Raw genomic sequence first — 27,868 nt, forward strand, 5'->3', positions numbered from 1 at the left:
AATTAATTACAGCTGGGGAAATTCAGTCAAAATCACAGAAGGCAGCAGAGACTTAAAGGCTACAATTGCACATAAGCCCCTCTGCATAGAATCGGGCTGGACCAAAGTCCGCCCGCCTGTTATGTCTGTGAACCAAAGCTTTATGTAGATTTAACGTCCAATTTTGCAAGGCAAGTTTCTGTTGTCATCACAGTGTCTGGAGAATACCAGTCACCATTGAGGTTGCCATCTTTTTATTGGCCCTGCTCCTATACCCTTAATAACCGGTTGGACCAGAGAAATTTGGTAGGTGAAGCTTTTCCAGGAATGGAGACGTGATGGGGAAAGATTCACTTGATAAACTCCTGCTTGTCTGCCTGTTGTTAAAGGCATGAAGGACTTATAACAAAGGTGGAAATCCTAGCTATTGAAAATATATATGCAGTATGTTTTGAAAATGCTTAGATTTTTACATATTTAATACAAGGTGGATTCCAGGTCACTCTTTCTAATTCCATATTTTGCACAATTTTAGTCAGTTACATCATATGACATAATGAATTACGGCACAGAAGTGTTTGTTTTGGAAGACGGGTACATTTGGCAAAAGATACATATTAGCAAATGCATCATAGCTGTACTTCAACTCATTATATATTATTGTTTATGCTAAGTTTTTCTGTCTCAGTTCAATAGAACATATATGCAGTAATCAGATCTAAATGAACATATCTCTTTTTTAGAAGCTGCAGTCCCACTTAGCTGTTTGGCAGATATATGGAGGAGAGTGTGTGACTGAATCCAGTCCTCTGCTTCTTTACCTGAACAGCTTCCTGTGTTGTTGTTTTAAGGGCTGTGCGCACACGGGTCTAGTTATTGCATTGGGCTGGAGTATCACCCATATAATGTGTGTACTTCATATGTAATTCCCTACTAGTTATAGATGCATGTGCACGTGCCTTTCTGTAAAGGCATAACCCTTAACTGGATGTTAACAATGGAAATGCTTAATAAGCCTTATCCCATTCATCCATACAACAAGGATATATAGACAGAGGTCGTTCTTTTTCTAAGTCAAGTCTCTGCTTTTCTAACTCATATTACCAATCAGAAAAGGGACTGGAAATTTGCTATTTGTGAGTTCTAATTCCCAACTTTACCAGTATAACACAGTGTTTCAGCTGCTGCTGCTGCTATCTAAAGTGCTTGAGGATCACTGGTTGAAAGAAGTTACACTAGGCACAGTGGTGGACCTGGGGCAGGGCAGGGTGGGCAAATGCCCCTGGCACCGCACCTGCCGCACGCTTGCCACACCCCTGCCACTGCCACTCCACCTGCCGTGCAGCCCTGTCTGCCCGTCTGAGCCATTCTGTGGGCAGGCAAGGCTCCATGCGATGCTCGGCTGTGGGTGAGAAGCCTTCTAAGACTTCTAAGACAGAGCGAGAAGCTTCAGAAGACTTCATGATTGCCGCTGATCATTGCATGGGGTCCATGTGCTTCAGTAAGCTTCCAGGGGGAACAGCGGCATGCTGGAGGGGGTCAGCATGTTGCAGACCTGCCTTGGGGTGCAATGAGGGCAGGTCTGCTACTGACTAGGCTAGGTACAGTATTACACTGCATTATGAACCTGTCACTGAGGAGGAAGTATCCAGGGGGACAAACATTATTACCAAACGTTCCCCAAAGCTACCAATATTTCTTCCATGTTGCAAAATATTAATTAATCATGGTTCCTCAGGTACTATAGGTACTACCTTCTTTATCCCTCATAACCAAAATAGGATTCTTTAAAAGCGTTCCTCATATTAGACAAATGCAGTCATGGATCTACAACAGGGGTGTTCAAACTTTTTGACAGAAGGGCCACATCATCTCTCTGACAGTGTGTTGGGGGCCAGGAAAAAAAAGAATTAATTAACATTCAAAATGTGAATAAATTTACATTGATGAATATAATAGAGATGGAACTTATATGAATGAATGAAGGTCTCATGATAGTTCAAGGCCTCTAAAAGTTTGGCCTTTCTTTTGCTGCCGCTATTGCTTCACAGATGTGAAACAGCAAGAAGTGGAGGGAGCCCTCAACTCACTGCTCAAATGAGAGGTCGAGCAGTTGGCCCTCGTGCTATGTGCAGTCGCATTGGCCCAGCACGGACTCCAGCAAGTTTCCAGTAAACCAGAAGCTCATGAGAGACTAGGGGCACCCCGGGGGCCAGATCGGGGGTCTCTGAGGGTCGAAAAAGGCCCCCGGGCCAGAGTTTGGGCGCGCCTGATCTAAAAACCAAGAATCCCATGATCCTATTGCATAAATCAGGAGTGTCAAAGTCATTTCTTATAGTGAGCAGAATAGCATTTATGGCATGTGCTGGAAGTGACATCATTAAGCAGATGATGGCCAGAAATAAGCACTTTGTTTTCACATAGAAACTCATTAGCGGCAAAGACAGAAGAAAAAATTGCTAATCTTGTTCATAATTTCAAAATATGAGAGAGCCCAATTAACACAGGAGGACAGCCTGATTATAATGGGGACTAGAGAGATTTTGGGGGGGGCACATCTGGCCCATGGGCCTTATGTTAGACACCCCTGGCATAAATGGTTTGGGTCCTGTATTTCCTTTGTCCCCCACTGCAATCAATAGTTCAATCCTATTGTCTGTTGTGCTGAACAATAAGTGGCTGGCACTGGGCTCAAGGGACAATGTGCCAGTGGAACTTTGCAAGTCCTGTTGTTGCCTTGTCCTGCATCAGGAACACAATACAGAAAGTAGCACCAGTGCAGCATCTCAATACAACCACCCTAGACCAAGACCTTACACAAGCAGCACTGCAGTCACAGAGTCTAAGAATTGCCCAAGTACCAAGGCCCATTGGCCAAGCAGCAGCTTCCACCCAAAAATCATAGGCTAGCACAGAGGTGACAGTGCTATGCCATGCACACACAATGCAATCCTACACCATCCTACTGATGTTTTCGTGTCCATATTCCACAAAAGGAGGGGTGACAGTCCTTTGTGTGTTATAGTTTGGCATTTTATGATTTCAGTTTTGTTTTAAATATGTAATATACTAGGCTACAGAAAAGAGCAAGATAAACGTAGGCATAAATAAAACAAATTAATCACTGGTGGGAAATGAGCCCATCACGCCTGGCAATATAAGCCACCCTGGACGTAATAATAAGACAGAGTCATGTCATATGAAAGCTGCACCAAAATGCAAAAGAAGCCATCTCTTTTTGTTCCATTGTTATATTTGTAGCTGGCTACATCCCAGTAGATGAGCCCAGCAGGGGCTCAGCACATCCACGGTGCTGGATCATCAGCCTGGCATGATCACTCCTTGTCTCTGTCTTAGCTGATAGTACATTCCAAACCTAATTGTTATCTCAGCAGAGCAACACCATTATTCAGCCTGACACTGCTCCCCCTCAACCCCCGTTAGCTGTTTGTTGCAGTGATGTTATATTAATGAGCCCTGCAAATAAAATGAATAGGAGATCAGAGCGCCGCTTGTTCATAAGGAGGCTGATTTTTTATTTATTTAATCACTGAGGCTGCAGGCAGCAGGGAAAGATTTATGCTGTCAAGAGAAACATAGGGTGGATCCCAAAGGTGTCATGTATGAATTGGAAAGTGTTTATGTTATAATTGACTTTTCTTTTATGTCAACAAGTAAGGATCTCCCCAATTCTCTGCTTCTCCCTGATTCATTACAATTGTGAAAGCTGAGCCCTCCACAGAGCTCTTTAAACTTTTCATGAAAAATCTGCTTGTTACAAAACTTCACCCTCCTTCTCCATTTCTCAGACTGTTTTGTAAAACAGCACAATCCCACACTTGTTGGAGGGCTGGTACAGATGTAATGTTGCCAAATGCTTACACTTGATCAGCAATTAAAAATGAGGTACAAGCTCAAGCACTTCATCCCCTCACTGCTCCCTTTCAGATCACAAATCTCCCACCTGCTTAATCTAAACACGATTTAATTGCTGCATTTGCAGTGATGCTAACCATGGTTAGAAAAACCAGCCAACTCTTTCACCTCAGGATAGGAAATACACTGAAAACAGCATAAACCATAATTCCTGCACTGATCTAATAACAAGAAAACAAGTGAAAAGAATAATGATTGCTTCCCCAAAGGTCATATGAAAAGGTACATATCACTTTGCTATATAAATCAAGAGGGAAATTATTCTTAGGCTGAAATTCTTCAATCTAGGCATCATGGCTGGGAAGGCCCTGTCTTGTATAACCAACAGCAGCACCACAGATGGTGGAGGAACAGGAATCACAGCCTCCAAGATGATTTTATGAATGGCCATGTGCATGTAGGAAAATGCGACTCTTAAGCTATTCTGATTCTAGATTCATTTGTGTTTTAAAGGTCAATATTGGTAGACTTGGGCCTTGAAATCAACTGAATAAAAAGCATCTAATATAGCATCAGGGCAACACGCTGTGTGTGGAAAGTCCCTATAAAAACTTTTGGTGCTGCATTTTGAACCAAGTGCCAATCCAAACATTTTTCAAAGGAAGTCCAATGTAGAGCACTTTGCCATATTCTAACCTAGACATCACAAATGCCTGACAGAGGGCAGATCCTTTGAAGACAGAAGAAGATCCAGCTGGCTCGCCTGCCTAAATTGGGAAAAGATGTACTTGACCGTTGCTGCCACCCAAAAACGGCAACCAGAAAAAACCCCTGATTCAGAAACATTCGAAAGATACAAACCCGAATCTTTTGTCAAACTACAAATCACTTTAAGCACATCAATGCTTTTAGAAAAATGTTAGATCAGATCAATTTAGTTTGGGACTATGTGAGGAGGAGGGTTTAATCTCTCCCTGAAGTTATGGCAAGAGAAAAAAATAAGTCTCAAGAGAGATTATTTCCTTGGCAAACAGAAGGTGCTGGAGGACCTTATCCAGACTGGTTCAGGATGGGAGGGGTAAGATTAAAGCCCCTCTTCCCCTACCCCCTTGATCTGTGGGGGTACAACCTGGCTGCTGTTTAACTTTAAAAAAAAAAAAGATGTTTATAAAGCATGTGCTTGAAGTAACATCTAGTCTGATCCTTAGAAGCCTTTTAGCATGGAGGGGAGAACAACAGTATCCCCCTCCTCAGCACACTAAGCACATACACCCCTCACCCTAGTTCAGTGTATTATAGTAGTGCACAACAGCAGAGGTTGGATTGTATCCTAATTTATTTACTCAGAAAGTTCGTCATGATAAGTCCCATTGAAATCAATAGGACTTATTTATGACTTAACTAAATTTATGGTGCAATCCTATTCATGCCTATAGTACTCTGAAGCAGATGCCAATGAATTCAATGGGACTTACTTCCAGCTCAGCGGGAATAGGGTTGCAGCTTTAGAAGTGAACCATATATTCTTCTTTCACAGAAATCTCTGAGATGAAAAAGAATCCACCAGTAACATTGAGAGACCCTGGAATGAGTGGAATAACACTTTCCTCTTTCTAGTTTACAGGTCCTTATATAGAGATGACAAATCACCGGGTTTTGTTCTTTTCATTCTGGACAGCATACAATATTCCAGTATCTGTTAAATGAAAGTGTCCCTGCCTGCCCTAGGAGACAACTGCAGTTTTAATTACACGAACTGTATTGGTTTCATGCTGCTGTTTATATCTGATTTTTTATGTTTTGTTTTGTGTGTTAACTGATATGGCTTGAAAACAGGTCTGGATTTGTTTTTATTTATTTTTCAAAATTTTACACCATCCTTCCTCCAAGGAGCTCAGGGTAGTGAACCTAATTCTTCCCTCATTTTGTCCTCACGCCAACCCTGTGAGGTAGGTGAGGCTAAGAGATAGTGACTGGCCCAAGGTCACCCAGGAAGCTTCGTGGCTGTGCATGGATTTGAACTGGGGGGAAAAGGAGGTATGTAAATTCTTTAAATAAATAAATAAATTTGGCCCATATCTCTGTGAGTTTTTTCTTTGTTGGGTCAATGATTTATTTTTACCCTCTGCTTAGTTCTAGGGAGTGAACCAAAATTTCTGCTTTATGGAAAAAAAAATTTGCATCTGTCTGAACAGTTTAGTGGGAAGATGAGACTGCTCAGAGGCCATTTTGCTCCTGGTGACATACAAACCCCCAACTCTTTTCAAACAGTACAGAGACCTCTATGAGAAGAGTAACATTAAAATGCTGAGAAGCCAAATTTGTTTATTTATAGAAAGACTTTGGGTTTTGATTGAAAAATAAAAATGGAAACTAAAAGCCTTGGGGGGAAAAAAATCCTCTGAGCCCATCAGGTTGGCAGGGTGGGTGGGTCTCAGTGTCACACAGAATCAAACTGAAAAAGAGAAGTACTGCTTGGTTCCCAATGACGGGAGAAGGAGGGTGAAAAATTCAGTTCTGGGCAGAAAGCCAGCATAGCATTGTGCTTTACTTAAATCTTATTGAAAAGTAAGACTGTTGCTCGCATAGCCCCAAAACTCAATGGACATGGACTGGTAGAGTAGACTAAACACATTATCAGGCTCATTTTCATGTTACTGTTACTGGAAGCAACCATGGAAAAAACTCACAGTAAAGGGAACTTTAAAAAATTATAATTTTTTTTATTATCACGTACAAAGGCAGTATATATATTTATAGTGGCAGAAATTGAAGTAACTCCTTTCAAGGACCTGAGCTCTAAAATGGTGTGCATGCTTGTCCTTTCTATTACTGTGGATAAAAATTCATTGGTTACAGAAGCTCATACTGCAATGGGTTAACCTACCTTCTAAGGCTGCGGTTTCAAACTCTCCGGGAGTTTGAAAACCACAGTAAGTGCTTGCAGGGGAGGGGAGGTAGGCAGTGGGGGTGGAGGAAAGGCTGCGACGCGATCTCTAGGATTGCGTCGCTCAGGGGACTGCAGGGACTGGGATGTACTCGCCAGTCCCTGTAGCAGCCTTCCTGGGGTGCGGGGAGCCCTGCGCGAGCGTTTGCAGGGCTCCCCAGCCTGCAAAAAGTGAAAGTGGAGTGATCGCACTCTACTTTGGGTTTTGCAGAAGTGGAGTGTGATCGCTCCACTCTCACTTTTAGAAGCCTGGGGAGCCCTGCAGATGCTCGCGTAGGGCTCCCGGCACCCAGGAAGGCTGCTGCAGGAACTGGTGAGTGCATCCCAGTCCCTGCAGCTCCCTGAGTGATGCAATCCTGGAGATTGTGTCGCTGCCTTCACCCCTGCCCCCACCCCTTAAAGGGTGTAGAGGCCAGGGCCTTCAGGCTGAGGCATCATGATGCCCCAGTTTGAATACCACTGTTCTAAGGTATAGTATCCTTGAATTAGAGCAGGGGTGCCCAAACCCCGGCCCTGGGGCCACTTGCGGCCCTCAAGGCCTCTATATGCGGCCCTCAGGGAGCCCCTAGTCTCCAATGAGCCTCTGGCCCTCCAGAGATTTGTTGGAGCCCACACTGGCCCGACGCAACTGCTCTCAGCGTGAGGGCAACTGTTTGGCCTCTCGATTGAGCTGTGGGTTGAGGGCTCTCTCCACTGCTTGTTGTTTCACGTCTGTGATGCAGCAGCAGCAGCAAAGGAAAGGCCAGCCTTGCTTTGTGCAAGGCCTTTTATAGGCCCTGAGCTATTGCAAGACCTTCATTCATTCATATAAGTTCATCTTTAATATATTCATTTATGTAAATTTATTCAAATTTGAAATGTAAATTAATTCGGCCCCTGACATGGTGTCAGAGAGATGATGTGGCCCTCCTGCCAAAAAGTTTGGACACCCCTGAATTAGAGTAACATAATTTGCCCTGATTCAGCAACAGCCATCTGCATGCAGGGAGGAAGAAAACAAAAAACAAAAACCTGTGCCTGGATATGCTGTAGAACAGGCAACACAAAACCTGTTGTAGAGGGGAAAACCCTAATGACTACTAATCTGTTGAGCAACCTGTTCTGGGCATCTGTCTGTAAGGCAGCAGGGGACTTTAACTTTGTACTGTTTTTGCAGCACCTTAGATCAGGAGTCTCAAACCAGTTTCATATAGAGGGCCGAAGTTTACATTCATGCCAACTGCTGGGGGCCGAAAGGGCATCATTTAGCGGAAAGTGACAAGATTAACCCATTTCTGGTCAGCCCATAGGTGTACACATTTTATCCCTGTTGCGTATATGCAACGTTGGGCAGAAATAGCTTGAGCAGATGATGGCCACAAATAAGCACTTTCGTCTCTTGTAGAAACTCATTAGCTGCAAATGACAGAATAGAACATGTTCATCTCTTGTTCATATTTTCAAGATATGAGAGAGCCTTATCATGCTGGGAGAGCCCAATTGTAATGGGGATAATATAAATTGCTTCTGGGGGCTGCATTCTGCTCAAAAGCCTTATGTTTGACATCCCTGCCTTAGATCGTACCACAAATGTTGTTATAATGCCTGGCTACCAAATAGTACTATATGTAGCATACTATGATTTCAGACTGTGAACTAGAATTTTGCTATAATTTAAAAGTGTGGCATGAATGCTTCCCTAATTAGGAGCAGGGATACAGATTGCTTATGGAACTGAGCTTAATTAATTAATTATTCACATTTCTATACTGCCCTTCCTCCAAAGAGCTCAGGGCGGTGTACACAGCTGCTCCCCTCCTTCTGTCCACACAACAACCTGTGAGGTAGGTGAGGCTGAGAGAAAGTGACTGGCCAAGGTCATCCAGGAAGCTTCATGACTGAGGGGGGATTTGAACCTGGATCTTTCAGGTCTAAATGCACCTCCCAAGCGTGCACATTAACTCAGATCTTAAGGCCTCTAGAGGAACTTCACTGGAAGCAAATTAGCACCAGGATTCAATGCATTATTTCTCTCTGTGAATATTTATTTATTTTTATTTATTTATTCACATTTTTATATTGCCCTTCCTCCAAAGAGCTCAGAGCAGTTTACATAGCTGCTCCTCCCCTCCTTCTTGTCCTCACAACAACCCCGTGAGGTAGGTGAGGCTGAGAGAAAGTGACTGGCCCAAGGTCACCCAGGGGGCTTTGTGGCTGAGGGGAGATTTGAACCTGGATCATCCAGGTCTAAGTCCACCTCCCAAACCACTACACCATCCTGAATACACTTGGCCTACTGGCAATTGTGTTCCAGATCAGTGCGTACATTTGGGGTTTTGCCTCCACCTCCTGTACTGCTAAAATACTTACTTGCCTGCACATGTAGATGTTACTGGATCGCTGCCAACAAACTGAAAATATAAGCTGATGGGACCTGAGAGTGCTAGCTGGTATCTCTGCTATAAACATCTATAAACACTGTTTGCTTTCACAAGAGCTCTCAAGTCAGAATTTGAAGATGACAGAGTGAAGTTAACAGAGACTCACCAACTTGTAATAATAAGTGTCAATTCTTGTCAAAAAGTAATAAATTGGGGCACTAAGTAATTTTTTTAAATAAAAAACAAACCTGCAAGCAGGGTGAGGAGTGATTCAAAGGAGCTTAATGAGGAATGTAGGGATGCAGGGGAGAAAGAAAGCTTCTGTTCCTTCCAGTTCCCAAGTGGCCTGTTAACCTCCCAAGAAACTATCAGGCAGTTTGATCAGTCGCTGCCTTGTAGAATAACCAAAAGGCAAAGTTCTCCTGCAGTACTCATTGACTACTCTGCTGCCAAGTGTTTTGTTGCAATAGTAGAGCTAGTCATTATACTAAATGAGTCCCATTTGTCTGCACAAACCCCCAGGTCCTCAGTCCTGACCCCTCACAGTTGCTTTGTTTTTAAGATTTTGGCAAAGGGCCTGTGTGCAAATCTGTGTCTGTAGGCTGTAGCAAAGCAGGCTCACAATTAAAAACTACCATAATAAACATGATGATATTGTATTATAAAATGTTTCATAAATGCACAGGTTACCTATCAAAAGAATGAGTTTGACACATCTAGCATGAATGGTTTTAACCAGGGCTGCACTTGTACTAAGGTCTTCCTATTATCACATTTATGATAAGAGGTTAACGACTAACACTGCCTGGTTAAATCTAACCCTCTTTCACATAGCTACCCAGTTAGCAAGTGTCAGGCCTGTCTTTGTTCCCATTTCCCTCTCTGGGCCGGTGGGACCGGTGGAAGCCCCCTTTGAATTGTATCCCCCCTCCCAGGCTTGAAAGCCTGACAGGGGGCTTCTCAAATCTGTGCCAGCTAAATAACAGGCACAGCTACAAGAAGCTCCATTGAGCACACTGGGGCTTTACCTGGGGTAAGTGGATGAGTGTCCCCTTACACTGAGGAGACTTCCAGGCTGCTCAGATCTAGCACAGGATACAGTGGGTGCCATCTCACCTCTGCTGGCACTTCAAAAGGAAGTGAAAACTCTAGTTTTGTCTAATCTTTAACCCCGTGTTTCTCAAACTGTGGATCAGGACCCACCAGGTGGGTCATGAACCAATTTCAGGTGGGTCCCTATTCATTTCAATATTTTAATTTTGATATGTTACACTTGATGCTACCATGGTATGTGGCTGCATTTGGGGAAATGTTTCAGATCTGCACTTGTAACAGGCACTTATCTATTTAAAGCATAATAGATATGCTTTAAACAATGATAGTAAATAAAACTTACTCCTAGGTAAGTGTGGGTAGGATTGCAGCCTAGAATTTTTCCTGCTTGATGATGTCACTTCCGGTCATGACATTGCATCCAAACAGATTCACATTCTAAAACAGGGGTGTCCAAACATTTTGGCAGGAGGGCCACATCATCTCTCTGACACTATGTCAGAGGCCAGGAAAGAAAGAATTAATTTACAATTTAAAATTTGAATAAATTTACATAAATGAATATATTGGAGGTGGAACTTAGATGAATGAATGAAGGTCTTGGAATAGCTCAAGGCCTATAAAAGGCCTTGCGCAAAGCAAGGTCAGCCTTTCCTTCACTACCACTGCTGCATCACAGACATGAAACAGCAAGTAGTGGAGGGAGCCCTTGTCCCACAGCTCAGATGAGAGGTTGAACAGTTGTCCTCATGCTGAGAGCAGTTGCGTCGGGCCAGCACAGGCTCCAGCAAGTCTAAGGAGGGCCAGAGGTTCATTGGAGACTGGGGGCTCCCCGAGGGCCTGATTGGGAGCTTCCGAGGGCTGCAAGTGGCCCCCGGGCCAGGGTTTGGGCACCCCTGTTCTAAAAAGTGGGCCTGGACCCCGGTGCTAAAAGTGTGAGAACCACTGCTTTCACTGATTGGTTTTTTCCCCCCTCTATTTTCGTTCCCAGTTGTTTTTGATTTGTTGTACTTCTGATCTGGTTGCTGCTTTGACGGTTGATTTATATTGTCTGATATTGTCTTGCGCTTTTATTCTTGTTTTTAAATTTTTCTCTCTCTATTGTTTTATTAATCTTTCGTAAGCTGCTTTGAGCTGCCTGAAGGGTGTTGGAAATGTGGGATATAAATGCTTTTAAATAAATGAATAGATTTCTTGGTTTGTGGGCCTAGAATCACTGATGAAAGCTATTGCTAGTGTTTCCAGTTTCCACCAATGAGAGGTTCACAGTGAACAAAGTTTTTGTGAGATTCTTGCCCCTGTACTGCCCTGCTATCCAGAGAAATCAATTACAGACTAATTACTTCCCTGCTTTAATTAGCGTGCCTGCCAAAGGGCAGAAAGGATACCTGATGGCTCAGTCTGACAGAGAGAAGTAGGTGATCAAGGCCAGCAGAAGCGCACACTGGCTATACATTAAAGATGCTACAAATTGATTTAATAGGAAATCACATGCAGCTTTATTGTTCCTGCTTCATGTCACAAGGGGAACATGTTGCATCTGGGCAAGCAAGGAGGAACCAGGAAGAGAAAGGTCTTCCAGATGACAAGCTGCACCTGCTGAAAATCCCTCTTTTACACAACTGTTAAAGGACAATGAGCCCTAAAGTTGAAAGGTTGGCCATCCCTTGCCTAAAGTGCCACGTTTTTAACTGGGGATGTGAGAGTTCAAATCTACCCTCAGCTCACTGGGTGACCTTCCTGACTGGGCTAGCCATTGTCACTCAGCCTAATCCATTTTATAGGGTAGTTCTGAGGATAAAGTGGGGTAACCCATTTCCATTTATGCTACCCTGAGCTCCTTAGATAGAGAGTGGATACAAATGTGATTGAACAAAACTGCTTATATTAATAAGAACTCCTTAGATTGCTTTCATGCGTGAAAGGAACTGCCTCTTGATATAAATGGAGAAATTTTATGCTTTGGCATGGTTGAGTGTCCCACAGAAATTAAGAAATGTCACTCATAAGCAAGTAGATCCAATGACTAATTTTTAACAAGGAACTCACAGCACAAAACGATGCAAGACTACTGAGAAGTGAGTACCAATAAGACTCACTCCTTGGTAAGTGTATATAGGATTGCAGTCTAAGGCTCCCACAAATAGCTCAGTGAGGTTCCGGAAGACCAGTTTTGTGGTACCTGAATAAATCTATACTATGTAAAACAGAATCAGGAAAGAGAGGAAAGTTTTAGATAAAACTAATACCAGTGCTATGTTTACATGTATCTGACACTATTTCCAATTTAAAATACTCCCTTTGTTTGCACAAACAGCAGTATTTTAGTGTAGACAACCACATAGCCAAGAGCACACATATTTATTAACATATGTACATTAAGACACTTATAGGATAGCAAAACATTGCTTCATAACAGAAGAAGAAAGAGAAATCAAAGAACATGGGTGAGAAAAACAGAGATGCAAGGTATCTGTCTAGTCATCATTACCTCTGTGATGCGTGGGTTGGAGCACTTAACATTTCTGCTGGACCAGTCGAGCCACCGGCCCCATCCACCAATAGGGGAGGAACAGTGCTGACGCAGAGTACACTTCCCTTCTCCAGTGCACCAGCCACACTCAAATTTCTGATCCGCTTTCAAGCACAACCCACAGCTTTCCCGCTGGGCTGCACATTTGTAGAGATGAACTATGGAGACAAAAAAATAAGAGCATGAGATTTGCAGCGTACACCTGCCAAACCAATGGAGACACATCTGCTCACAGTGTTGAAAGGTTTGAATCTCAGCATCTTACTTATTCCTATACAAACTGGCGAACATGTGAACCTGCTCAGCAGCTGAGAATGCAATCTTAGGCCTTTTTCCAGGTGCCCTGGCCTGCACAGTTTAGGCAGCTGGAGTTTATCTGCTGGTAGCATTGGCTCATTCATGAGGTAGACTGAGGAGCACACTTCCACTGTTCCTTCTCCTCTCACTCCCTAGTTTGGGAGAGAAAGTGAGGAACAAAGCAAGGAAGGAAGAATGAAGTTGAGTTTAGTGGTGGGCTGTGCACCCCTTTCTTATCCAGGGAGGGGCAGAGGCTGGCCCTTCAACAGGTACAGGGGGGCATTCAGCATGCTGCCTCAGGCACCAGGACATCTTCACCCAGCTCTGGCTGATGACTAGGAACCCAATCCTATCCAACTTTCTAGCACTCGTGCAGCTGTGCCAACAGGGCAGGCACTGCATCTTTGGGGGGGGGGGGCTTGCATGGAGACCTCCTCCAGCTAAGTTAACATTTGTTCCCTTACCTCAGGGTTGCACTGTGGCTGCATTGTTGCTGGAAAAGTTGTATAAGATTGGGCCCAAGGGAACAAATGTTCCCTTACCTTGAGGAGGCCTCTGTGACTGCCTCCCCACCACAGGATGCAACACAGATCCCAATAGCACAGCTGCACTGGCAGGGGAAAATTGAATAGGATTGGGCCCTAAGTTCTGCTTTCCTTGTCATATAAGTAATTCATTTATGCACTGTCCACATTGCCACTCTGGGGTGGGGGATTACAAATTCTCTTTCATTGGGAAAGAATGAAAGATACAGCCTTGAAAAACAATGCTCTGTGGAACTGTTTCCACCCAGGGAGGCAGGAGTAATTACTCTCTGTCCAAGAACAGTTTATACAGATTCTTTACTGCTGGTTCCTTGGAGTGCTTGGATCCTCCTGCAATAATTTAACACCAAACTACTGCCAGTAGAGTGTGACCTCAATAGTGATAAAAGGTGTGACCAGCAAGCTGCTGTGGCAAAAACACATTTGATACTCTGGGCGAGTTTTGAGGATTGGAGTCTGAACTGGAGTCTCGGTTTCTTCCACTCCTTTTAATGGTTCCAGTCACCAGGCATCATTGCTTCTATTTCTTTATATCCATCTGAACATATATATGTAAAGAGAAACATTTCTGTTGTCCTAGCATTCTTTAAATTTTGTTTTTATTTTCGATTTTATAGTTTTATTTGTATTCTATAGTTTTAATGTATACCTTATTCATGTTAATTGCTGTTTGGCACCTTGGGTGCCCTCCGAAAAGAGAAAGGTGGATTACAACTTAAGCCATTTCTGTCCAACGTTGCATTGAGGCAACAGGGACCAAATGAGTACACCTGTGGGCTAGGCAAAAATGGATCAATCAATCAATAATGAGTAAATGAATAATCTTCATATTAAAAACCAAACAGTTACTGAGGCTGATTGATCCCATCCCAAACATGAATGCTCTTGTATGCAATTCTGTGTGCAAGAGTTTTGCAGTCTTCCTCACCACATCTACATTCCTTTGATACATGGAGAATGGCACTGCAAGAAGGACAAGATGCATAAAGACCCAGCTATTCAAAACCACATCTCCACTGGAAAACATTCCAGGCAGCTAACCACAGAATAAAACAATAATAAAATACCAATTCGTTATAACCAATGAAAGAGAGTAGAGGCAACACATAAACAATTCAAGGCCAATAGAACAAAGGGATTAACAACTCAAGAACTAGAATGTACGGCACAAAAACACACACATCCCTGGTTTCATTAACACAGATGACCATGGAACTGCTTGGTAAAATCCTTGCTATGTTATGTTGGTCTCCTGTATTCATTTGCATGGATAGCTTTTCCATTACAAACAGACCAGTCCTTTTGAGCTTGTCTGCTTCCTTACAGCAATTGTAAAATCTGCTCTGGCAGTGCAGAGTGCCAGTGCAGAGACCAAGAGGTCCAATGTGCTAAGAACATAAGAACAGCCCCACTGGATCAGGCTATAGGCCCATTTAGTCCAGCTTCCTGTATCTCACAGCGGCCCACCAAATGCCCCAGGGAGCACACCGCTGACAACGAGTTGGCAGCAAAAGTGAAATGGGATGGGGCAGGAGGTGCTTTGGGAGACAGGAAGGCATGGCACTTGTGTTGGTAGCCTGCACCGATGCCATCCTCCCGCTTGCCTCCCAACATGCCCCTTTCTCTCCTCCTCCCAGGAGACCCATTAGCAAGTGGGTCATTCCCTTACCTCTCCCAAGCCTCCTAAACTGCTCTCCCTGCAGGATGCAGAACAAGCCTTTTTGGTGTAGCTGCATTGGGGGGGGGGGAGGATAGGACTGGGCCCAAATTCTCTCAAATACCTTTTGATCAGTAATTTAGAGGTTTCTGTGCTTTTTCAAGCCCATGCAACTGTAACTCTTGCATCTTTTAATAAATGAGTGATCAGCCACCTGTGATTTATTTGTTAAGCAGATTTCTTTGCAAGATGGTTATGATACTAGTAGCTGGATGACAACTGTCATCTCTTTTACTCTAACTCACAATGTTTTGCAAAAAAAAAAAAATGGTGCTTGTCCATCAGATACAATATTCTGACACAATTTTAGCATATTCTTTTTTTCCCCAGATATTTCTGATGTGGATGAGTCTTACCAGACCAGGCACATGCAAAATGAAGGATGAAGATTTCTTTTGAGAAGAAAAGCCACAGCACAGCTGTCAACTAAATTGCTCCCTACCCATGATTTAGTAATTCTCTCAAAATATATTACTTAGTAGAATCAGCCAGGATGTAACCAAAAGCATAATTCAAGAACCGTGGGCAAGGTCATGTGAGGTCTTTGCTTGCACACAAGAGTTTGGACAATGGGGGCATGTAAACCCTTCTCCTTCCTGTTGAACCTCTCTGCAGATGGTTGTAGATATTATTTCTGCCATGCTTGATTTGGACGACAGCCTTCAAAACCTCTTTGTTCAGTTTCCTCCACTGCTTTCAACCAAGAAAGACTTCATTGAAAACAATGTCTCCATTCCCAGGGAGCCTGGCAGGACTTCCAATATATCAGGTTCCACAGTAAACTTCAAACGCACTCGAAAGCAAAATATAGCTCAGATGGGAACAAACGGGAACCCATTAAATGGATGTCCTCACTGCTGTAAAAACCAGACTCTTTAATGGTTATTCATTTCAGGGAGCAAATCTGCTGCTTTCACAGGGCATGTTTGAATCTGAACTGCCACAGGTGTAGTCATATCACAACAGATGCTAGGATCATGTGTATTTTCTAGGTATTCCACCTGTAGCAGCTACTACCTTAAACACATTTCCTCCTACATTATATAGATTAGCTCAACTTGCAGCACAATCCTATCCTGCCCCCTGCTAAAGCACGCAAGTGTACAAAAATGGAGCACTGTGTGCTACAGTGAGGAGGAGGCTGATTGAGAGTCTTGGGAGAGGCAAGAGAAATATTTACCCTTACCTCTTCATAAGCACCTCAATCATCTATGGGACTCCTCGGACTTGTGCCAACTACATAATTGGCACTAGTCCAAGGAGAGAATGGGGGCATTTTGGGATAGAATTCCAGTGCATATTGCTTGCCTCTGGCATGCCCCATACCCTTTTCCTGGTCCGTCCAGGACAGCCCCCTCCCTGCTCATGGAACACTCCCCCACCAGCATTCTTACCTTGATGGGGTCAGGGCAATCTTTCTGCGAGCGCCAGAAGCAGCCAGTTTTTGCTGATAGTTCCTGGGCTCTGTGCATCAACATTCATTTTGCAGAGCCGCTGCTGCACTTACGGCAGCAGAAGGGGACTTTTGCTGTCATAACGGGCCCACAGAATGGGGCTTTAAATCAAACTAGTTTTCCCAAGCAAAGCTCTCTGTTTTCATTCAGTCTGAGCAACAAATACACATGCCGGTCAATTCTGTGAATGATTCAATATGATTGCTAACCCATGTTCAGAAGTCATATTTTGACCTGAGAAGGTGGATCACGCCTGGTCTCTCCTGGGCCTGATCCACCCTCCTCCCCACCCCCGTCACTGCCCCATTCCTGCCCACTCCCTCTTCCATTTTCTCTTTCCCTGATCTCTGATCTCCTTCCTAAGATCAGCTGGGAAGGTCCTGTTTCCAAGCTCTACCTTGATAAGGACACAAAACGTGACTTTTCAACTGTGGCACATACTCTGTCAAATACAGTACTACCAGAGGTTAAATCTGATGCTTTGTTTACCATCATGAAAGAAAATGTGGATGATCTTTTTTGACTTTCCCTCAACAAGCTGCATGAAAATTTAACTGAGGTGATACAATATCTGGGTTTCACTGGTTTCATGCTCTTCAGTTTAAAATTTTTTTGTATGCAATATTCGTGTTTTGTATTTTACGGTCTAATACTATCTGCCCCTTTGTGTACCTTTGTGGCTGAAAACAGGGCCTATAAGTGTATGAAATATATAGATTCATGTCTTCCTGCCTATTTCCACCGAACAGTTGCACAAATTCATCCAGTTTAGGTTGTTTCAAAGGATGACCTACATAATCAGCCATGGGACAAATTTACAATCAGTCTTGGTGTGAGATAAAACAGATATGAAGCTATGTGGGTTTTTTCTCCTTTTTTTGAAGCATTTGTTTTGCAGTGCAAGAAGCCACTCTTTAGACATCTCATTTCCCAGAAGGCTAGGAATGAAAGACACAACAACCATGTTGTTTTTAGCCATCTTTTAGTAAAACTGCTGTAGTGTTTATAAACAAATTGCCTCAAACGGATAAATGAAGAATATCCAAAATTCTTGTTCAGATTTTCATCTAGCCCACAATACCCAATTTACACAAAGACAGACATCAAAATAATCTAAAAAATCTTTACCTTTCAAATCCTCTGGGTTGTCAATAATAAAGTTTCCATTCCAAACCACAGCAAAATCTACTGCTAGATTACTTATGTCCATTCCATCATAGAGGTACTAGGGAATGAGGAAATAGAATACATTAGTAACATTGTTTTTCTTCTGACCTTTGTGATAGTTTCCGCCCCCTCCCCCTTTATTCTCTTGCAGCTCTGAATTTTGGTTCCCAAAGAACTGAGTGAGATCTGGAGGCATGCACAAATGCTAAGCAATCAGTCAAGCCAATAGTGTACAGCTTTCCATAATTATTCTATGTTAAAAAAAACAAAAACACAACCCACAATGATTGCCTTTGCAATACAACAGTGTGGTGTTTATGGAACTTGGGAAGCAATAAATGCTAATTGTTCTGATTCTTGTCAGCTTGCGGAGCCTGTGGAGTCACCCCAAGCCCTTCATCACAGCAAGTAAGGACACAGTGGCCTCCATGCCTGTGCTATTTGAAGACTGTTTTTCTCTCCTTCCTTTCCTCTCTCTGATCCCTGTTCCTTCCCCGTCTTCTCCCAGCAACAGGCAGCTTTCCAATATTGCACATTCTATCAAGCTACTGCGGCCTGGAATTTGACAGCTCCCTGATAAGAGGCCTGCAATTCTCTTTATCTCTCCTGTGTGAATTAGCTTTGCCTTAACACCTTTGTCACATCCCGCCCCAGCTCCCCCTTCCCTGACCCCCCACAGTCACAGTCGGGGGAAGCTGACAGATAAAAGATCTTCTCTGGGGCCAGGATTCTAATTAAACACCTTACTTGCCTGTAGCACATTCCTGCCTGGAATTCAGGATTAGCTTAACCCCTGGTTTTTTGTTTTGTTTCATCTCCCAGAATAATGCCTCCTGATGCCTCTTCTTCTACCATCTACATTTGCCTCATTCATAATTTATCCATCTAGAATGGCAGCAACTTCAATACTCTGATGATGAGTAAATGTAAGGTATATCTCCAGTTATCAAGCATCACAAAATCTCATTTCTAAAAGAAATGACAATGGGAAAAAGATTGTGCTATATTCACAGGGCCAGACAGAACAGCTAGCATTGTGCTATGCAACAGTCTGCCATTGCGTTAAGGAATGGGCAGTCGGGATGAATGAACAGAAGAGGTAAATGGCTCGTACCTGGTGGTCTCTATGTCTGCTATGGGAGATTTTCCATTTTCTAAATATTTGTCTAACTTGTCAATCAAAAAATGGTCATTGATCTGAATTTGTTTTTCCTTATTGCATTGGAGCTGGCTATGAAATCCAGGTTGCATCAGTTCCTCCATTTTTTTAAACAGAGTTGGGGAAAGACGCACAAAACTTACACAGTGAGGCAAGTTTTGTTTGTTGGGGATTTTATGAATGAATGGATCATTATCTTGAGGGAATGTGCCAATTATTATAATCTCTGATTTAATAAAGCAGTTTATCAATGGCTGAAAGCATGTTGAAAGTGAGGAGCACAGTGATGGATTAAAAAGAAACTGCTGATCCACTGCTGTTGGGATACATTGATATAGGCCATTACTTTAGATATGCCAGCCTAGGACTTTACCATTCACTCTCAGTTGCCAGGAACCTGAGAAATGGATCACAGTGTTTTCCAAAATGTGGGTCAGGACCCATCAGTGGGTCACAAACCCATTGTTTGGTAGGTTGCGAAAAGTTTTTGAAACATTAAAAAAAACTTTGCAAGACCCTTGCCCAGTTCTTCTTGCAGAAGAAAATAGTTAACTGGAATGCTAACCTGTGGTATGAAGTAATCTTTTATTCCCCCAATTAAAATGTTACATTTTCCAATTTTCTCTAGTACAGTGCTCCCCAAACTCCTACAAGGGAGCAATGTAAGTGTATACAGGGGGAGGGGGGAAGGCAGCAGCACGATCCCCAGGATCATGCAGCTGCTGGGGGGGGGGGGGAGGGTTTTTCCCAACTTTCCAGATGAAGTGCCAGGGAGAGCCAGGGGGTGCAAGGAGCCTGGCAGACGCCTTTGGAGGGCTCCCCAAGTCTCTGTAATAGTAAAAAAAAAAAAAAAAAAACTTGATTGAAAGTCACTTCCTGTTCTCAATCACAAACCAGACGTGGCTTTCAATCGAGTTTTCTTTTTACTGTTGCAGCGGCTTGGGGAGCCCTGCAGAGGCATCTACAGGGCTCCCCGCTGTCCCCAGAGGCCAGCACTCCATCTGGTAAGTTGGAAACCACCACCCCTGGCAGCAGTGTGATCCTGGGGATCACATTGCTGCCTTCCTGCCATTAAGGAGCCACAGCTACATGCTTCCCAGGCTGGTGGGTCGCAATCCACCAGTTTGGGAACCACTGCTCTAATAAGTGGCATGCCATAGATCACGTGTGAACCCGGTTTCAGCCTATTGTCTGGCCTAAAAGTCCCACACTGCTCATCTTGCTCTCCAGTTCAGCCTTTTGGATACCCTGGAATGACTGTAAAGGTTTGGAGGAACACTCCTTGACCTCCATTTCTAGGGAAAGTCTAGCAAATGTCTATACACACATACTACATGTAAAGTCTCTAGCAGCCTCGGTAGCATAGGAATCTAATTAATTCATGAAATTTTTTTTTTGTCTAGTGGGTCAAGATAGATTGTTGTTTTAAAAAGTGGGTCCCGGTGCTAAAATGTTTGGGAAGCACTGGTCTGAATTGTCCGGGGTTACAGCAACTCCTGTTGAGCCTAGTAGGTAACTGCCTCCTGACAATATTACTCAGGTCTCAATTCCATATACACTTTCCTGGGACTTCTGAGTAGACACGCATTGGATTGAGCAGTCAGTCATTTTCCCTGACCTGACCACTTCCTCTCAATCTGATTTAGGATTTTAATATTGCTCAAGGAAACCCTGCTCTAGGTTCTGTCCTCTAGGGAGGAAAGGTTGTCCTCTACTAGGAGCAGGGCTTTTTCTGCAGTGGCCCAGAGTCACAATCTTACAGTTTTCCCTTGTGTCTTTTTGGGTACATATGAAGAATAATTTGTTTTGTTGAATCAGACATTTGGGATTATTTGGGGGATTTTACTGTTGCTCATATGTAACTTTAAATTATTGTCTGATTGAATTTGTTCTGGGCTTTCTCTTTCTTTTGTAAATCACTTTATGAACATGTTTGTTGAAAGGCAGTCTAGAATACTGCAGACAAATACACACTCGTCTCCCTTTATGCATAACACTCTTCTGTACCGATATACTCTTTTTGGATTCTTCCCTCAAGCACCAGTTTCTTACCGAACTATTCTGGCACTGGACACTTGAGCTGTTGAAGCGAAGGGCCGGTACCCGATGAATCACGCCTTGGATGTTGAGGACACACTCATAGCCACGCTGGCCAGACTGAGGCTGGGGTAAATTTCTAGCCTTCAGAGTGATGGGTTTCACCTCACCAACAGGGATCAGAATCTCTTCTGTAGGAAACAGCTGTGGGCAATCCTGGAAAATACACAAAGATGAGGAGTATTCAGCTGTGACCCCTTAGCATTCTGTATATACCTGGGGAAATATGTAGACTCTAGGATCTCACTGAGATGAACTCCAGGACAAGACCTGATCTGACTGCTGTCCAGAAATCAGTCACATGGCCAAAATTTATGTGACTGTAACCATGACTAGCCCAAGAACTCCTGGTGACTGAAGTGGCATGCCAAATGCATTCTCTCACTTCCCTGGTGATGTGTCAGCCTCTGCTCCTTCCATTCCCTGAATTGAAAATGGACCAGTAGGAAGAACAGTATAAGATGTGCAAAGGAGAGTCATGGGCCATCAGAGATGCTCTAGCTCACAACTCTACTCCCCTCCACATTTCCTCTTCCGACCTGTCCCTCTCTTCTTTATCTAATCCAGGAAGAGCAACAGAGGCAAATTAGTGGATGAAGGTAAATATCCCTGCCGATCTGCTGTCTGAGATGAATGCCTCAGTTGGTCTCATGGATGGGCTGGCCCTGACTATAACTGGAGAAGATAGAATTGTAAAAAGCAAAAGAAATATTGCTTGGGGGAGAAGGAAGAAACCACGTTCAAAATCAGTGTTCATTTAGGTTGAAATCTTTGTATTTTCCCTAGCTGTCCTCTGTTACTTTTCTTCAACCTCTGACATCTAGCAACTGAAATAAAAAGATAACTCAGAAGAGGATTTTTGCTCTGCAAAAATAATAATAAAAAATGAATACAGTTAATAGCCATAACATGCCGGGGATTTTGAAAAAAAGGGTTTTAATTTTAAAAGTTCCAGAACAGAAAGAACAAATGTTTTTAAAGTGTCATCTCTAATGGTTATTGGTTATTCAGTGAAACAAATCATATAAGTAAAAATATAATATGAGCTCTATTGGATCAAAACAAAGATTGAACTCGATCAGCATCCTTTTTACAACAGCGGCCATCCAAATGCTTCTGGCAATCCTGTGACAAGGTACCAAGACAACAGACCTCCCCTGCTGTTTGCCCTGTTAATAACAAGTATTCTGAAGAATACTGCCCATATTGATGAAGAGCAAGGGCCCAATCTTTCCAGCACCAATGCAACCACCATGCAGTCCTGAGGTAACTGAACCAACATTCCTGTGCTTTGAGGAGGACTCCATGATTTCCCTTCCACCACAGGATGCAGTACACATCCCAGCACTGACAGCACAGCTGCATCAGTGTTGGAAAGTTGGATAGGACTGGGCCCCAAATCTACTTATTTTAGGTCTCAGCAGTGTAAACCCAAGCTCCTCTGTGATTACATCTATTCATGCCTCAAAGCAGTTTCTTTTCAAGCCCAGAAAAATACTAACCTCTCGCTATGCAAAATACCTCTGATTTAGACAGAAATACCTTACCAACCAAATGGACAAGAAGGACATGGAATGATTAACAGCCCAATCCTGAGCTTCCCAGGATTGTATCTGTATCTATTGGGCGCTGGGAAGCATTCAGAGGTCTCCTCAGGGGAAAGGGACTCCCCTGCCCCCTTCCCCTGGGGAAAGCCCCAAGCCCTGCAATGGAGCTTCTAAAGTCTGCACTAGTTATTTTGCTGAGAGACACTTGAGAGACACTATGTCTGGACCAACACAGAGTTCAGGATATGGTGGAAAAGAGCTCTGTCGATTCTGTCCCACTCCTGCCCTGGTTCCTCCTCCCCACTCTCTGACCGCTTCTCAGAGGCAGTACTGCCACCGGGCAGCTGCACTTACCCCCAAGAGTGTTGTACTCTCTTTCTGATGGCGCTGGTCTCAACATCTGACTGGCGTGGGCCCAGCACCAATGCTCCCTCCTCACCAGGTGCCATAAACATGGTTTATGGCACCCAGCGCCAGCGCTTAGGCCTCAGCACCAGCACTGGGCCAGTTTAGGATTGGGCCCTAAGTGAACAAACAAGGGAGCATCAGAAGAGTTTAAATTTTGATTTGCTTTTTCAATAAAGTTGTGACTGTTCTAAGAAAGTCTCCCCTGAAATTCAGGACAAATATTTTGTTTTGATTTTTGATCAAAACAATTTTTTGATTTTTAATTTGAAAATAAGACTTTTTAGGGTTGAAAAAACCAATGCTTTTTCAATTACAAATACAAACTTTTGTTAATTTAACACATTGATTTACTTTGAGAACTTCATTTTGATTTGCAGTGCAATTACTTCATAATTATTATTATTCATTATTATTATTATTCATTATTATTATAATTAATAATTATTTCATATTATTTTAGCTTTACAAACAAGAAAGTTAAAAAATTTAATTCACATCACTCACAACTTTTAAAATAAATCACTCATCCAATTACATACCATGTCCTACAGCGTGATTTGTTAACAATGGCAAACAATAATGTTTATATCTGATAATTATGAAAAGGCAAAAATCATATGACTTCACAATTTATTCTGTTTCCTGATGTCTGTTTCATTATGAATCACACAGATTTAGATTTCTATGCCATAGATTTAAAACAGTCATATATTTCAAAAGGTTACACATTAAGGAGAATTTTCTGTTTAGCTCATAAATGGCAGCAATCCATTAGACACAAACAGCTCAGTAAACAGTTTGCTCAACTTCGTTTTTGTTTTTCATTTGGTTTCTGAGTTTATGCTATTGTAAAGTCACTTGTAAACACTTCTCAGAAGCTATCATGGTTTGAAACCTAAAATTGTGAGATATCAGAAAATAGATATCTCACAATTTTAGGCTTACAAACTGCTGGAGTTTCAAGACTAGGGATAATTAAGAATTGGTGATCCATTTTCCTTTCATGATTAAAATGGTCTCCTCTCATGACTGTAAGCAATAAGTTTGGAAATCATCATCATCATCATCCAAATTTCATGAAACACAGTTGTAAACTGGTGTTGAGCTATTGATACAAGTCTTAGCCCTAGTTGGAAGACAAGTTGTATCATCCTTCACCTGAGTCCAATGAATGCTCTATCTAGTCTGCTGCCCATATGGTTAGGACTAGCAGCAGTTCTCTGAAGCTTCAGGTAGAGGTCCTTCCCAGACCTACCACCTGAGAAGTTTGAAGATGGAGACGTCAGGGTCTGAATCTGAGACTTTCTGCATGCAAAAGAATGTCCTCCCTTTCTGAGCTGTGGCTCCTAAACAAATCTGAACAAATCATGCAAACACAAGCAGAGCTGCCAGTGCTTAGTTCCCATCACTGAAGCATGCAGATTAGCCAGAGAGCAACTCCTTCCATGTCAGGGAAAAACATTTGCTCCTAGGTCCTCTTTTCTAAGAGTGTTGGTCTTTTGCTTTAGCTTCTTTATGAGCTCAGGTGTTGATAAATGGAAACAGATGTCTTCCGTTCCGGGAAAGCCAGTAGCTTTTCCCTGCTGCCACATAAACTTTTTGTGGCACCTCTTGTGGGTATGAGGAAATCGTTGATTAGTAGTCAGAGATTATTTGAAGTTATTTTCAGAACTTCTTTGGGGGAAAAAAGCCTTTTTATCATGACGAGAAAGTGACCTTAACTTTCAAAGTAGTTACTTTGTTAAGTGGAGGAATAGATTTATGGCACTAAACATTAATGTTGTTTCCTATCAGCCAAACATATATAAGTGGGCTGACCCACAGGAGAACAGGATGTGCTGCCCTACTTGACTTCCTTTGGTTGCTGCTGAAACTACACTAGCACATGCCACTCATGGCACAATGACAGGAGACACATATAATTGTAGGTGATCATGTTGGTCTATTAGCAGAGCGAGATATTTTTTGACAAATAAGGGCACAATCCTAACCAACTTTCCAGCACCAAGGATAATGCTGCTCGGAGGTAAGGGAAAAAACATTCCCTTACCCTGAGGAGACCTCCATGAGATCCACCCAACTGCAGGATGCGGTACATGCCCCATTGGCACAGCGGTGCCAGTGCTGGAAAATTGGTTAGGATTTGGACCTAAGGGTGCAATCCTAACCAATTTTCCAGCACTGGCATAGCTGTGCCAGTGGGGCATGTGCTGCATCCTGCAGTTGGGGGGGGCAGTCATGGAGGCCTCCTCAAGGTAAGAGAATGTTTGTTTCCTTACCTCGGAGTTGCATTGCCCTTATGTCAGTGCTAGAAAGTTGATTAGGATTGTGGCCTAAGTGAACTAAGCATCAGTTTATGCAATCAGTATGTAAGGGTGATTGTGGAAGTTTAACAGGTTTAAGGTAGAGATTTCTATTTCTGTTATAGCCTCCCTGGATCGCTTTTCTTCCTCTAAAAAAACATTGTGACTTCTGGACTATGGATTTGGTTGGTTATGACTGAATTACTGGTCATTTTTTCCCTGACTGACCTTGGTGTTCCTACTGTAAAATAAGTTATTGTTAGCTGTGCTTGTACTACCAGGGGAACTCTGGGGCTGGTTCTTGAAGGTCTCAGTTGCTATCCATTGGGTTGTTGTGTCGTGGGAGGTTCTATGGGCTTTTCCTGTGACATACTTGTGAATTTTCTATGGAAAGAACTTTAGACCATGATGTCATCTTGGTATCCTAGCTGTCACTATGCTGATTGGTGCCTTCTCTGTACAGGTTCTGTTGGGACATTGCCATCACATATTGTCATAGTTGGTAGGTTGGAGGTGAAGCAAACAGATGCTGTCAACATTGCCATGTGATCTTTGCTTTAGATGCTATTTTTGAGTGTTCTCTGTTGCTGCTGAGAGTGCATATAATCATAAATACAGTATGGAAGTGTCAGCCCTGGCATAAAGTCACTGGCATAGTGAGAAAATTAGATCAGTCTGCCACAGAGGCTCTTGAACGAAAAGTTCTAAAAACAAAAAGTATCAACAAGAAGTATCTGTGGGAAAGGAGAAATGAAGAGAAGAGACAGACTGTAACAGATTGCAGTGATAATCCGCTATCATGTCTTTGTATTGTCCATGCTACTGTCCAACACTAATGTTAATTTTCATTAGTTTTTTTTTTATTTTCTTTTTCTGGGTGCTAAAACAATAGACTGTTATGAGATATGCTCCACAATTATAGCTGTTTAATTTTCATTTGATTTTTTTTTAAAACACACAAAATGAAATGATACTGCATGCTGCTTTGTTGAAATACACTCATTATTCTTATTGTTTCAAAACAAAAGCTCTAATGTAGCTTCAGAGTTCAGATCATGAAAAAGAACTGTATTATATGCCCATTATCATTCCAGGTCATGATCCTTTAATACATCTATGAAGGCTGAAAACAGCTTCGTTTCAGGGGAAAGAGGGTGAAAATTCCCTCTGTTTCTGATTCCAAACCAGATCTATAGACGAGGGCTGGAAATGCTGATAGCAAAACGATTTCTGTTCTTGTCAGAAACAGGAAAGATATAATGGAGTTTTTCTTTTAGCAAAGGTTTCATTGGGAGAAAAATGTCATATCTGGACTGGAATGAAAGTAAAGAGCCAGTCAGACTGTGAGTTCACTCCACTCTAGGGGCAAGAAAGAAACTGTAGGACCTTTCTGTTGTTTGACAGTTTCAGTGATTGCATTAATAAAGGGATCTAAAAATGTGGAGGGATATGCTACAGGATGCCACATCACCATCTGCACAGGGCACTTGTAAGTACTGAGTGCTACTGGGCATTTTTACTGAATTTATCAGATGAGTGAATGAAGTCACATAACCTGTAGGGGCTTTGGGTGTGCTTAGAAGAGGCTAACAATATGGAATACAGTATTGGTTGCACCTATGCTGTTCCCTGATGCCAGGTTATACAGCGGGTTGCGTTTGGCTTTTTGGCAAACTTGCCTTTAAGTTGCCAAGAGACAGAGATTAATTTACCTGCATATGACGGATGAAAGTGATGAGGTAAATGCACCAGGGGTGTCTGGGTGCAAAGATTTGCATGCAGTGAGAGACCATCTGCAGTGAGAGATTTGCATGCCGTAAGATATCACCTTTTTGGCTGCCCAGTTAGAATGAAGTCATGAAGTTCGGCTTCATGAATAATTATCCTTTTACTGCCAATAGATAAGATATGAAATCTTTAATACTACTTTTAAAAGTGAATGTCATGTGATGGCTTGAAGGAGTATGAGCAAAAGGATATATATCATGGAAGTTGTGGCAAAGTTGTACACATGGCAGAGAGTTTGAAGTTAGACTTATAGTCAAAATCCACAAAAAGTCAAATTTGGATTTACCACCATCATATATGCAGTCTGTCATTAAGCGAAAGGTTGTTAAGGGCGCATGCCTGTATTATACCTAATCCTAAAGTACTGAAGAAACATTAGCACCCTACAGTTTCCAATCCTGAAGCCTCACAAAGTCAAAGGACTAGCAACACTAGCAGCCCACAGGACAGAAATGCTGCCAAAACCCTTTTGCTGAAGAAGGTTAAGAATCTAGGTGGAAAATAATGGTATCCTATGTTGAAATGGACCAGGATGGTTAGTTTAATCCTAGATATGAAGTTGACAGTTACCCCACAGTGTGGCCTTCATCTTTAAAACTGTGGGCCCAATTCCAACCAACTTTCCAGTGCCAATGCAG

At 42.7% G+C, this 27,868-nt stretch overlaps 1 protein-coding gene across 4 annotated transcripts in view; it reads right to left on the reverse strand.

Annotated features, from left to right (window-relative positions):
- PLXNA2 (plexin A2) overlaps nt 1–27,868 on the reverse strand; it is a 481,295-nt gene that overhangs the window by 119,192 nt on the left and 334,235 nt on the right. For 3 of the 4 annotated variants that reach the window (XR_010794406.1, XM_066626224.1, XM_066626221.1), the window contains exons 10-12: nt 21,140–21,340; nt 17,890–17,986; nt 12,707–12,906 (exon numbers count right to left, since the gene is read on the reverse strand). Coding sequence is in view for 3 of the 4 variants with exons in the window: in XM_066626224.1 (XP_066482321.1) it covers nt 12,707–12,906; nt 17,890–17,986; nt 21,140–21,340 (498 nt within the window). In the remaining variant the exon portion in view is untranslated. Of the gene's footprint in view, nt 1–12,706; nt 12,907–17,889; nt 17,987–21,139; nt 21,341–26,096; nt 26,177–27,868 lie in introns of those variants that run through there. The other variant, XM_066626226.1, reaches the window with a different exon arrangement.

Source organism: Tiliqua scincoides, chromosome 4 (assembly GCF_035046505.1).
Source record: "Tiliqua scincoides isolate rTilSci1 chromosome 4, rTilSci1.hap2, whole genome shotgun sequence".
NCBI lineage: Eukaryota > Metazoa > Chordata > Lepidosauria > Squamata > Scincidae > Tiliqua > Tiliqua scincoides.